This window comes from Egretta garzetta, unplaced genomic scaffold (genome assembly GCF_000687185.1).
Source record: "Egretta garzetta isolate BGI_Z169 unplaced genomic scaffold, ASM68718v1 scaffold28, whole genome shotgun sequence".
NCBI lineage: Eukaryota > Metazoa > Chordata > Aves > Pelecaniformes > Ardeidae > Egretta > Egretta garzetta.
This window is the reverse complement of record NW_009260612.1, coordinates 339,173-352,205: the sequence shown is the minus strand read 5'-3', so window position 1 is coordinate 352,205 and position 13,033 is coordinate 339,173. Positions and strand designations below refer to the sequence as shown.

The 13,033-nt window shown below is 41.8% G+C and overlaps 1 protein-coding gene across 1 annotated transcript in view; it reads left to right on the top strand.

The window, feature by feature from the left end:
- FANCM (FA complementation group M) overlaps positions 1-13,033 on the top strand; it is an 82,899-nt gene that overhangs the window by 43,327 nt on the left and 26,539 nt on the right. The window contains exons 12-13 of the mRNA XM_035900443.1: positions 4,534-4,691; positions 5,306-5,458. Coding sequence (XP_035756336.1) covers positions 4,534-4,691; positions 5,306-5,458 — 311 coding nt within the window. The remainder of the gene's footprint in view (positions 1-4,533; positions 4,692-5,305; positions 5,459-13,033) is intronic.

Sequence of the window (13,033 nt, the reverse complement as noted above, 5' to 3'; positions counted from 1 at the left end):
GCTGAACGTACTTCCCGCTGAGGGAATAGCACTGCAAAGGCTGTAATTACCAGGTTGCTTTTGTGTGAAATAGGTTAGCAGCTGCCACAATTGAAGCACATGGTGTGCATGGAGGTCTATCGGGTGCTGAAGATGAACGTGATTGACTGCCGGTCTTGCGAGTGTTTCACAATCAAGTGTTACGCAAGCGCAAATGATTGAGCACCGGCTTTGTGTTGAAGTCCCCTTCATTACCGTATGAAGCAAGCCGCTTGTGCTCTGGATGGGAGTATGGATATCAGTTTTAATCTGGCCAAAAGTGAACCCAGCAGCAGTATTGTGCTCGTTGCTTTACCTGTTCTTCTTCCCTGCCCACTTCCCTCTCCCACCTTCACACGCTTCTAGATAAGGAAGCGTTATTCTGTGTCAGTCGTGCATCATTTCTTAAGTAAACTGGCAGAACCTTTGGACAGTTGAAAGTTTCTTTTGCACCAGCAGCTTTCTTCGTAGTGAGAAGAGAGACAGTTTATGACAACGGGTTTGAGGAATCACGGCTGGCTATACTGTCCCAGTCAATAGGGTGCTTCCAGTTCCCTCCTTCTTGCCCTTAAACAGAGGTTATTCCTCTGAGAACTGACAGATTCCCTGCTAGCTACAGGCTAAATCCACCTTCTCCCCCTCTGGGCTATTTCTTGTTCTCCTTCCAGTTCAAGGGAAAGGAAAATATTTTGGTTCTGGAGAAAAACATGGAAAATAACATTAATGACTTTAGTGATATGTTTGTCTTTGGTAGCACATTGTATTCGCAACTCATAAAATGTTTTTAAAGATCATTAGCCTTAAAATGAGCATGTGCTACTTCACACAAAGGGGAGACGCTGTTGCCAAATTCAACAGGACATGGTAATCGTAGAATCACAGAATGGTTTGGGTGGGAAGGGACCTTTAAAGCCCATCCAGTCCAACCCCCTGACATGAGCAGGGTCACCTTCAACCAGACCAGGTTGCTCGGAGCCCCGTCCAACCTGACCTTGGATGTTTCCAGGGGTGGGGCATCTACAGCCTCTCTGAGCAACCTATGCCAGTGCTTTACCACCCTCAGTGTAAAGAATTTCTTCCTTATAGCCAGTCTGAATCTCTCTTCTTTTAATTCAAAACCATTACCCTATCGCAACATGCCCTACAAAATTCTCACCTATGTATGCCAACAGCCTGATCATTTTCAGTTAGGATGGGAATTTTCTTCTGTAAGAGCTAAAGAAGAGCTCCTGGTACTTTGGAATTACTCAATAGGATACAGCTGGGCTTTCTACAAAATAGTGTAAAAAGCTAGAGTTTACCTGTAGGATATTAAGGAGATGTGTGTGTCTGGTGATATTTTACATTCCCTCAGTGAGTCTGTCCACCAGAATGTAAACTTCCTACTACCTATGGTCTAAGCTATAAATTGAACTATACCAGTGTGTATATTTTTGTTTGTTATATATTTCTGTTAATCTAGTCAATGCTATTTTTGAAATTTCTTCGGATCTTTTTCTTAAGTTTGCTTTTATTCTTGAGAACGCCTCTTCATCTACACAGTGAGTTTTAGTAATCTTGGAATTGTGGCTTTGTGTAAAAATGAAGCACTTCATAATTTGCAGAATTGTTGATATCCTATTCAGCTGTAACAATTTCTGATCAGTACAAAAACATGCCTACTTCCCTGGGCAGCTTGCCTGTATTTTAGCAAAGTAGTTCTATTTCAGAGTGTTCTGCAGAACTCTCCATGACACCTCTTTTTCCTTCTGTTAAGTAGAGTCTTGAATTTGTAGTTTGCGAACACTGTAAATATAAGGTGGATTTCTTTTTTTTTGGTTTTTTGGTTGGTTGGTTTTGGTAGCCCTTAAGTCTGAAATTGTATTTTACTTGGATGCTGACAGCAGTCATATTTGTCTGTCCCTGTTTCTGTCCATTTTAGTTAGGTTTTAGGTCAGTCCTGGCAGAGCTTATGGCGTGTTTCCCCATCTAAGCTGAGTAGAACAACAGTGGAGAGGGTTACAATGTGAAGAAGTAGAAGCGAGAACTTGCAGAATAGTTGGCTTTATTGTAATTTTCCTTCAGTGTGAGATCTGCTTCAGCTTCCCTCCCTGTGTAACACCAACTAGGTTGCATGGCTGCAGAAGAGTTTGAAAGCAGGCTTCAGCTCCCGCTTTCCCCCCTTAGCCAGAGATATCCAGGTATATCCAGGTGGTCAGACCTTTCCCCACATTGTATGAAATTATTGTTTCTGGTGAAGGGAGCAGCTGAGCAACCTGTAATTTAGGCATTAACCTGCTGCCTGCTGGACCATATTGCTCTTCTGCTTTACCAGCCAAGAGCATTCCCTTCCATTCCCCTCTCGCAGGGAGATCTGTTGTGCTTTCTCATTTAGAGAGTCCATTGTCTTGACAGCCCAAAATATTTATTCTGCTCAGAAACAGAAGCTTAATACTCTGTTATTGAGCCCAGAGCTTCAGGAAGTACCTGTTACCGAATTTTGCCAGCTGCAGGAGGCCTTCGTGCCTGTATAACGTTGGACCGTGCATTACTTAGGCAGATGGTCTTGCAGGATCCTCCTGTCTTTGTCAAAGGAGTTGTCCTCTGGAGCTGTAACACAGAGAACTGAAGTCATCTGTTGTTCTCGCTGTTTCCCCAGACGTGTTTGGATGGCAACGGTTCATCAGCTGAGGTGTAGGGTTTTTTTGGACAATCAATCATCTTCAAGAGCGGAGGGAAGCCAGACTAGATCTGTTTGGCTATAAAGTATTTTGCTGGTGTCCGCTTTTTGCTATCTAACAACTGGCTGTTCGAAAATGCGTTCTTGGTTCCTCGGTAGGCCATCTTTTTGCATCTTGGTTATGAAGATAAGTCTTAAGTGAGGCAGTAGAAGTCACTTTGGACTGACCAAGGGCATTAGGTTTTGGTTGCAACTGAGGACTCTTTTGGGCCTTTCTTTTCTACCTTGTCCAGGCAACGCTGTCCAGAACTCCACATCAATCCAAGATGGACATATTCTGTCTTGGTGTGTGGGAGCTGGATATTAACTGCTAGAGCAGACCTAATACTTAACTGTTCTTATAAACAACAGGAAAGGCTATGGGATGTGCTTTCTGATAAGTGTTCTTAATTTTATTTTCCTTCAGGTCTCCCTTTTTTTCCTCCTCTACTGGGTCCTTGAACTGTGTGTTCGCTATAAAGGAGTGTAACATCTCCTAGACTCGAGTCAAAAATATTTTAATAGCAATGTTGTTGTTCTGGATTTTTTTAAACAACGGCCTTAAAAAAATTCAGTGTTGGTTAGTTTACTCCAGCTGTGAAAGACTTTTTCTGAACAGGGCTTGAACCTAGTGCTCTGAACTCTCAGGGATCTGGTTTTGAGTCTCTAATGAACATTGTCACACCATCCTGTGGAGACAGTCTCTGACAATTGTAATCTGAGAGGATTGAGAGGTACAGGCTGATTCCTCTTACGTGGCATTAATTCAGAATAGGGTGTTGGCTGCAGATTCATCCCAAATCCTGTCTGCAGAGTGATTGTCAAATTAACTTAAATATTTTTCTCCAAGCCACATACATCTGGCCTGAATGCAATCACATCCTTAACACGCTCTTAATGCTAATTCTTTGGGTGCTCCTTTGCTAGTCTCACTGATGGCTGTTTTGAGGGATTTGGCATTTTTTGGATAGCGGTGGTATCAAGACTTGCTGTCAGACTGCCAAAAATGACTCCCATTTCCTCTGCGTCGCTGGAGCGTGCGTGCTCAGAGCCAAGCAGCACCAGGGCCCTATCTTCACTGAGTTCCCATACGAGGGCTTATTTTGTTTTTATCTAGCAGTGGTGCTCACAGGTGCCCTATACTTCCCACTTGCAGGTCTGAGTCTGAGTCTAAATAAAACTCACGAGCCACTCTTTTCTTTCCCTGCTCCTCCTGGGTAATTTTCATAGCACTTTTGTTTCTGTGCTCTTGTTCATCTGCATGCCCTTAATAGAGGAGATTGATTCAAAAAATGATTAACAGAGTATTTTTGTCATAACAAATTAATGTTGCTTTTTTTTTTTTTTTAAAAAAAAAAGGGGGGGGGGGGGGGGAGGTTTTTTTTTTTTTTTAAAAAAAAAAGGGGTGGTGGGGGGGAAGCTTTTACTTATTTGCAGTTTGTTCCCCAAGGCCTCCGAGACACACGTTTAGAAATTCAAGCCATGTGCTTTCCCTGTTTGCTATACTGTCTTCAGGGCCTCTAGGTATTTGATACATGTGTATCTCTATTTATATCTGCCTTTCTATCTATATCTTTGTTTGTATGATGCCTTCCCCCAAACCAATAATTTAATTGATAAATTTATCCATAATTATAACACGTACAACACTGTTTTGATACTTGTTTCTGACATCAGATTCTTTATGTCTGGTTTTGCTTGTGGCACAGAAAAGGTATTTTTTCTTTTGACTGGTATTATACAAAGTTCTTTTTATTCTGTGTATCCTCTTTCTTAAAGTAGGTAACATTTTCCTGTTATTGTTTTTCCCCCCATAGGCCAAAAGCAAATACACTGTCATGAGAATTGGTCTCTCTCGCCTGAGGAATTTGAAATATGGGACAGACTTTACAGGATTAAGGAAAATGATGGAGTAAAGGAACCGATATTGCCTCAAACCCATTTTGAAACCTTAGAAAACCTGGAAGAAATACCAGTGAGTTTAACCTAAGTGTAATACTTCCTTTCACAGGAGGCCTAAACGATACCCTCAGTAAGAGTCAGCTGTGAATTTGAAGGAGGGCTATATTAGCAATGCAATTTTGAGACTTATATGTAGGTTTTTGAGGTTAAGGATTTAGGAATTGGATGCTTGAAATGAGCCTTTGAGGTTAGGTCTGTAAATTAAAAATACATTTAAAAGCCTTTCAGCATCCAGTAAGTTCTGATCCTGTTTCTAAGAATTCCATGAAGACTGCTGTATTCATGTAGGTATTGTATCTACACTTTTTCATTCCCTTGTTTATGTAACTATAAAAGTGTTATTGAAAGAAAACCTCAAGTTTTACAAGCTCTCTTTTGATTCGGAGAAAAAATTAGGAGCTTTTGTGTCATTTCACCACTTAAAACAACCTGTCTTCCATGAAAAGTCATGACAACAAAAAGCATGGAATTGTTTTTATTTTTGATCAGACTTAAACCTTTGTGATAATGTTTAGATACTTTTCTACCTTCAGAGTGTTTATCATCCCTGACAGAAAAGTAGACATTAGTTTTGCTAAACAACTTCTTGATTAAAATCTCCTTGCCAATCTTAATTTCAAACTGCAGAAGCATGAGGAGAAGGCAACTCGTGAACTTTCCTTGTCGGAATGGAGAATTTGGCAGAATCGTCCTTTTCCTACGTCCATGGTTGATCACTCAGATCGTTGCTACCATTTTATCAGTGTTATGGAAATGATAGAACTGATGAGGCATGAACAGGTAAGGTGTTTGTTTGGCTGGCTGTAAACATGCACAAATATTTAATGCACAGCTAGAATATGTAAAAATAAAAAGTGTTCTCGTTCTGTCTGGTCAGGTGAAACAAAAAAATGGGGAAAAGTTTCTGTGGGGCTAAGTTAGTCATTGTGAAATGGATAATGTGTATTTAATTTTGTTTCAAAATGCCTCCCATTGGTATTCTGTAATTCTTAATCTTTTCTACGTCAGTTGTTTAAAATCCATTAGTGTTTCCCTAAACACCAAAAAAACCCCACCCATAAATCATTCTTGTTTTAATGGATCCAAGTGTCAATTTTTTTACTAGAAGACATTAAATACAAGAACTGTATTTGTCAAGGAGCAAAGTCACCAGGAGTGATATTAGAACTATTCCAGAGTGTAAGAGGAATTGGAAGTAATCTTGTATCATGTATGCACATTAAATGCACCCCATAAAAATGATGAGGAATGTACTGTGTGTTTTAAAGAGGTTGTATTTTGAAGCTTTTTGGTTTGTTTTCTGTGAAAGCTTTAGTTAAAAATCTCCTAAGAATTAAAGGATAAGAAGAGGGCAGTCAAACAAACATGGATGAAAACCATTTTGCAGATGAGAATTTTGTTTGCTAACGGTTACAGATAGCAGATATGCCTTTATAGTGAAAGGAACATACAGGAAAATGCGTGTACAGATAGATTTGTTGACAGTGCCTAAAGACTTCAGTTGTTCACCACGTGATTTTTTTCCTCCAGTTTGGCTCTTCTGTGTTCCACACATACTGCTTTTTAGTGTGTTGAAGTTTTCTAGGTCATCAGAATCTGTTGCTAAGCTGCCAGAGTTTTCTGAATAACTAGACTTATCAAGGAAGAGAATAGAGACATTGTAGTTGTAGTCCTTGCTAGGGAAGTGTATTAATGGAAAGTTGTAAATAGACTTTCAGAGCTAAAATAAGCTTCTCCGCTTCATCACAGAACAATGGCGTTCTTGACTTCTTTGGGAGTCTATGTTCCCCAGCTAGGGTCAAGTACATACTGCCAGAGAGAGAGAACTTTGGGGAGAGTTCAGGTATAGAGAGCTGAAGGAAGTCAAGAGGCAAAGAAATCATTACAAAATTTAGAATTGCTCTTCTAATTGAGGGCTTCCCTCTCCACCACCAAATCAGGCACTTGAAGTATTTTGTGACTTAAGTTCCTTTTGTGAAAGTGTATTGATAGCAGAAGTCTGTTCAGGTTCCCAAGCGCCTTTGAAGTTGTAGATGCTAAACCAACATCTGGCACCCTGAAAAGAATTTACAGACCAAATTTGTGAGTCCCCGAGCAAGTCTTCAGTCTTCTGCCCCAGACTCTGCCAAAGTAGGTGCCAAAAATTACAAGCGAAGCTGAGTATCAAATGCTTGCTTTCACAAGCAAGCTCTTACACAACTTCTACAGAGATAGGTCTGCTTAGTGTCCCTCAAGGGAACGAGATGGCCCAGCTCACCCACCTTTGCTCTCGGCGGTGTAGTGAACAGAGAGGATGTCCCTTCAACAGGCAGGACCCCAAACTATGTCTTCTTACATCGCGGTCATCGTGGTACATTTTGCTTAGCTGTGATGATGGCCATCCAGCACAGGCAGGGTGTGTGGTGCTGCATTCAGAATCTTGCTGCCATGTGCCATCGTAGCCCACGAGCTCGCTCCCCAAGTACTTCAGAGCAGTCCTGCGTACAGCACGTTGCAATGCTGCAGAGAGTCTGCAAACAGAGTCTTGGAAAATGCTGGAAGATCTGCACCAGAGAGGCCAGGATACAGCTGTTGATTGATAACAAGTGATAAACAGTTGGCTATTTCTAATTTAACAGCTAAATGACAGCTTAATCATGATACATTGTAGGTAATGCTCTCGCACTCAGAAGTCTGGCATTGCCTGTTATCTCATTCAGCTGCCTCCCAGCTCAAAGTTTTGGGTGTTATCTGGATTGATTTCCAGCCAGCTTTCTCTGGTCTCTCTTAACTAGTCATAGGTGGAGACGCTGAACTTTCTAATCAGTTAGAGGAAAAATTATAACTGGATGTCACTGGCATGTTGAGGACACCTTCTAATGACTCCACTGAACGTGAGAGGTTACAACGTGACACATCCCTCTGCTTGTTGAATTCTTCTAGGGAAAAACAAAGCGCTAGCAATAACTCTGACCCACGTCTGATGAGGTTGACAAGGCAGAAGCTGCAGTCGGCGCTGACACCCAGTTTTTATTTTATTTTATTTTATTTTTTAAATTTCAGTGGTTGTCGGCCTCTTCCTTATATCTAAACCAAATTGCCAAGGTTCAAGGACATCAGAGCTTCACCATGGTTGTTTCACAAAAAGCAAAGATGCAAGGTGTCTTAATATGTTCTGTCAGCACTGTCAGTGATTTCTTGTATGTGAGTCTTACTAATATTTTCTTCAGTCATCGTTGTCTTCTCTGGAAGGCACTGGTAGTCTTCCCAAGACAGGATACGTTCCCGTTGGCATTCACCAAGGAGAGGGAAGTGAATGATGTATGTTACCTTTACAGTGGAGCAGTCGCTGTGCTGGGGCAGTCCTTACTCACCAGGTAGATTACACCAGCAAAAACTTGTTGCCCTGCAATTCGGAAGAGAACAATTTTCCATATTGCTAACGCGAGAGCATGTGTGAGTGTGGGGCAGGTGGGTTTGGTTTCCCGTTACTACCAGTCTTGTCCTTATTCAGTCTTCCTACAGCTTCAATTCTGGTGAATCAGAAAATGCTTACAGAGAAAAATGGGTGTAATTATACAGTAAATCAGACCTTTCAGTATAAAATATTTTTTAAAAAATATGTCTGTTCTAGACCATTTGTTGGCGAATGTCACCTGCTCAAGGGCCATCACTACTACCATAGATGAGTTTGGTTTGGTCCTATGGAGCTCTCTGGTCCAATCCAGGGCCTGTGTAGACCAGGCGGGCTCAGGGCTTTGACAAGTCAAGCCTTCAAGGTCTCCAGGGTTGGAATACCACAGCTGTTCTGGGCCCCTGGTTCAGTGTTTGATCACCCTTATGGTGAAAAAATGTCTTCTAATGTCTAATTGAAACTTTCCTTGTAACGTGTTGTGCCCATTAACTCTGACCTCAGCGCACCTCCAGGAAGCCAGGCTCTGTCTTCCCTTTGCTCTCATGTTAGGTAAAGATGGTAACAAGATCCCCCTCTTCCTAAGATGGAACAGAGTTCCCTTGGCCTTCCCTTGTACGTCCCTGTGCTCCAGAGTTGTGACAGTTTTGGCCACCTCTGCTGGACTTGATCCAGTCCAAGATATTTCTTGTACTGGAGCCCCAAAACCAGACTAAGCACTCCAGATGTGGTCTCACAGAGGATGGACAGAGGGGAATAATCACTTCTCTTGCCCTGCTGGCTACTGTCTTGCTAATGGAGCCTGGGTGTGATCATCTCAGTTGCCACAAGGGCACACTGCTGTCTCATTTTTCTGTTGTGAGGTTTCTGTTATCCTGTTGAGGACCCTTTGGAGAGCAGCCCTGCCCTCAAGCATGTCACCTGCTTCCCCTTACCTGCTGCCATCTGCAAACTTACTGAACGTGCACTCTGTACTGTAGTCAAGGTCAGTAATAAAAATGTTAAATACTGAAAACCTTTGAGAAACACTCCCAGCAGGTAGCCGCTGGCGGGACTTCATACCAGTCCTCAAAACACTTCCATCGTGGTGATCCAGCCAGTTTTCCACCCACCCTTATTGTCCACTTATTCAAACTATATCTCACGAGTTTAGCTATGAGATTGTGTCAGAAGCCTTGCTAAAGTCAAGGTAAGCATCCACTGCACTTCCCTTGCCCAGAAAGCTGCTTACGTCTTCATAAAGGCAGTCTTGAATCCTTCATCCCTACGCGCTCCGTATGCTTGTTGGGGTGTTCTCGTGAAAGGTTGAATGTTTTCGTGCTAGTTTGATTTGAAATTTGTACTTTATAAACATAAAATTGGAATAAATGTAACATTCATGTAGCATTCTGATTTCACACATTTAGATTTTCCTTATGATACAGTATTCCCAACGCTATTGCGTATAAAATTGTTCACATCCGGATCTTTCAAAAATAAAGCAAGCTTTGCCAAAACCTGATTACGCCACGTTGCCCATAGCCAGGCCTATGGGGAGGCATGGATGGTTTACTTCAACGGGAACTACTACACTGATTATTTTTTTTTTTTTCTGTATTGTAGAATGCTTGTTCTTAGAAGAAAATATTAATTAAAAAATGCAAAAATACAGCAAAATTAAGGGATGTTTATATAGGTGGGTATGTCTTGGCCGTGTTCCTGACTCTGATGCTGTGTAGGTATGAGTAGCTGTGCAGGCAAAATTCCACCGACGGAAAGAACCGCCCGTGTTTGGGCTGTACAACACCGGCCCAGTGTCTTTTTCTGCCACTGTATCTTCATGAGCACTTGAGTTCAGCGTAAGATTGGGAAAACCATGAGGCTTAACATTGTGCTTTTGTGCCAGATTTGAATTTAACGCTGTTCGGTGTCCTGCTCTGTTTCCCAGTGAGACCCCCAGGTGCGCGGCGCTTGCTGGGGGCGGCGCAGGCGGCTCAGGCGCGGGACGGCCGCCGCCTCCTGCCTCAGCTCAGCGCGCTTCTGCTGGGGCTGCATTAGCCTTTCCCCAGACGTGTCGCGTGTTCGCCATGTATTGGGAGAGCCTTAATTCCAGTTTGGTGTTTTACAGACTCCTTTGGCCTGGCCATTCTTGGGGAAGATTGTTTCTATAGCAAGTTTAAACTTTCAGAGCTTTTGCTTTACCATGGTGTTAAATGTGTTTTGAAGACGTAAGAAGCGCTGCTATTAAACAGTAGGATAAGATAAAAGGACATTACTCCAGCCTCTGGGAAATTCCCCGTTAGCAGAAATTAAGCCTGTAAAAATTACCTAAAATGTTAGTTTTATATGAAAATGAGTGGATGGAAACAATAATTGTTTCAGCAGCAATTCACAGGTTCTGCGTGTAGGTACTGCACATCCAGGTTCCTGCTATAAATATTCTGTAGCCAAATATACCACTGCTAATCTGCCTGAGGTTAATTTACAGTTCTTAATAGCGGAGGGATTTAAGACAAATACAAGTTGAAGCTATTTCCTTAAATAACTAAGATTTAACTTCAAACTACAGTTCTAGTGATTATTTTCTTACTGAGGGATAAAATATAAAACCAGGCAAATCCATTATTTTACTGTGACTAACCAGATGATCTGGGAGTTTCTGATGAAACTAATTATTTCTTGGGCAGAACCTCACTCGGCGATTAGTAATAACTTAATAGGAGCCAGCTCAGGAGGTATTTGTGTGTTCTTTATGGGTGTTTTCTCTTACGGAAGAAAGCTCAGGAATTCCCTGATGTGTAGCTTTTCCTTTCCTTCAAGGATCCCAAGAAGCCTTCTATGCAGTTGTGTTTTGCATAATAGATTAAAAAAGTGAATTAAAAGGCTTAGATATTTTTAAATAGGTGAAGTGAAAGTGTTTGGGGGAAAAAAAAAGTTTATCTTGTATTTATATGCTCTTAGAAACTTAAAAGTTAAGTTGGCACAATCAAAAGAAAATAAAAAAGAAAACAAAATCCTAAATATGAACCCTGCGACAGGCACATCCGCTGCAGAAAAGCCTTTAATGCCTGTGTGGCTTTATTGCTACAGCAACGCGAACCAGGCAGATGGGATTGGATTTTCTACGAGCTACAAGCAGGGATTTTTTATGTGACATGGTAACAAATCAAGTTGTCCTTATGCAAAGTAATTCAATAGCTTTTAAGCATTTTTGAAAATTAAACGGTACTGTTTGGAAACAAGGTCAGGGCAAAGTAATGATTTTTATTGAAATTATATTTGTCCAATTTTCTGGGGATAAGTAAGAGGAAATATCGAAGTGCAAGTGCATTTTTTTTTTTTTTTTTCTGGAAGGTAGGCAATTCTTAATGACTTTTAAAAAGTCATAACATTGTCGAAGGTGGGAGTGTCTATTTCCCACTTCAAAGCTGGCAATGGGAAGTTATAGTCAGGGCAGTTATTCTCCTGAGAAAGGCAAAAGAAAACCCCAAGACTCCCATTAGAAGGATCGTCTCTCTCTTTTTCACTCAAGTAATCTCCGACACCAAACACCTTTGGGGACAGGGTTTAGAAGATGAACCCAGAACCACTGCCACTAAAATCATCTGTTGTTTATCATCTGTGTTAGGTTGCCTTGCTGGATCCATGGGATGAAATGCCTGACAGCAGGGAAAATGTTCCCAGGATACCCTAAAATTCCAAAGAACCTGAAAAGGCTTTCCAAGATTTTGAAGTTTTAAATCAGACATAGTTTGGAGGGAAAACACAGGGTGACTTTTTTCCAGGAGGTACTGAACACAAAGTTGAAAAATTGTTCAAATAAGGACAATGAAATTTATTTTTTTTAGACTCTCATTGCCAGGAGCGTGTCTCAGGTTAAAATCCTGATCTGAGATGTGGCAAGACTTCTTCCTCAGCCAGCAACAAATAATTTAAGGCAGCAGATGACGTTTAGTTACGGTGGTTTTGACAGGCAAACTAATGCATCTGTGGGGACTGCTGGTTTGACCTGTGGGACGCTATTTATTGTCTGGGCACCGAATCTGGCTTAAATGGCAGAGAAGAGATAACCAAAGCAAATACTCTGTCTTGGGATTCTCAAAAGAAAGCTGTGCAGAGGTGGCCTGGCTTGTTGTTTATTCCAGAAAAACCCAATGGGAACACACTTCCTCGCGTGAAGGTGGAGGGATTTGTTCTTGGATGGTAAGGCTGCCAGGGAGACCCTGCAAGACCAAAAAATCTCAGCTCTCCAATTAAAATAGTTTCTTTGTGCCATATTGATTTGTCTGATCTTGTTGCCAAATTATTTGAGTCTGAACGCTAATTGAGACCTGGTTTAGGTTTGTTCAGGCGTTTAACTGCAGGTGCTTTCTGTTTTAATGATCCTGTGGGGTTTTGTGCTCATGGTGAGAACGGAGAAGTAAGAGTGATTAGGCAAAGGATTTTGGGGTGTCAGCCCTGTGAAAGGGACAAGGGGATTGAGCAGACTGTGGGGCACCTGGAAGGGCTTAGCTGTGCTCCTTTGAGATAGCGTTATCTACTGTCTTTGGGGGTGACTCGGTGTTCCTGTACGGCGTTGCACGAAAGCCTCCCGTAGCCCTTGTGCTGCAGGTTCCGGCATACCAGCCAAAAATATTCTTTCCACCAAAGTTAAATGATCTCAGTTTTCTGGAAAACGTACTGTGATCCTACATCTTACGGAAACCAAATGAAATATCAAATATGTGATATAGGGTTGCCAACTTAAATCTGTAGACAAGAGAAACTTCATATGTGTTGTTGGTAGGGTGTATATATAACACCATTGCATACGGCTGCCAGCCTTTTGTGGCTTTTTATTGCTAATGTATGCACTCCTGATCTCCCTCCCTGCTGTCAGTAGAATCACAGAATCGTTGAGGTTGGCAAAGCCCTTTCAGTTCCCCCAGCCCAACCATTCCCCTACCCCTGCCATCCCACCCCCAAACCCTGGCCCTCAGCACCGC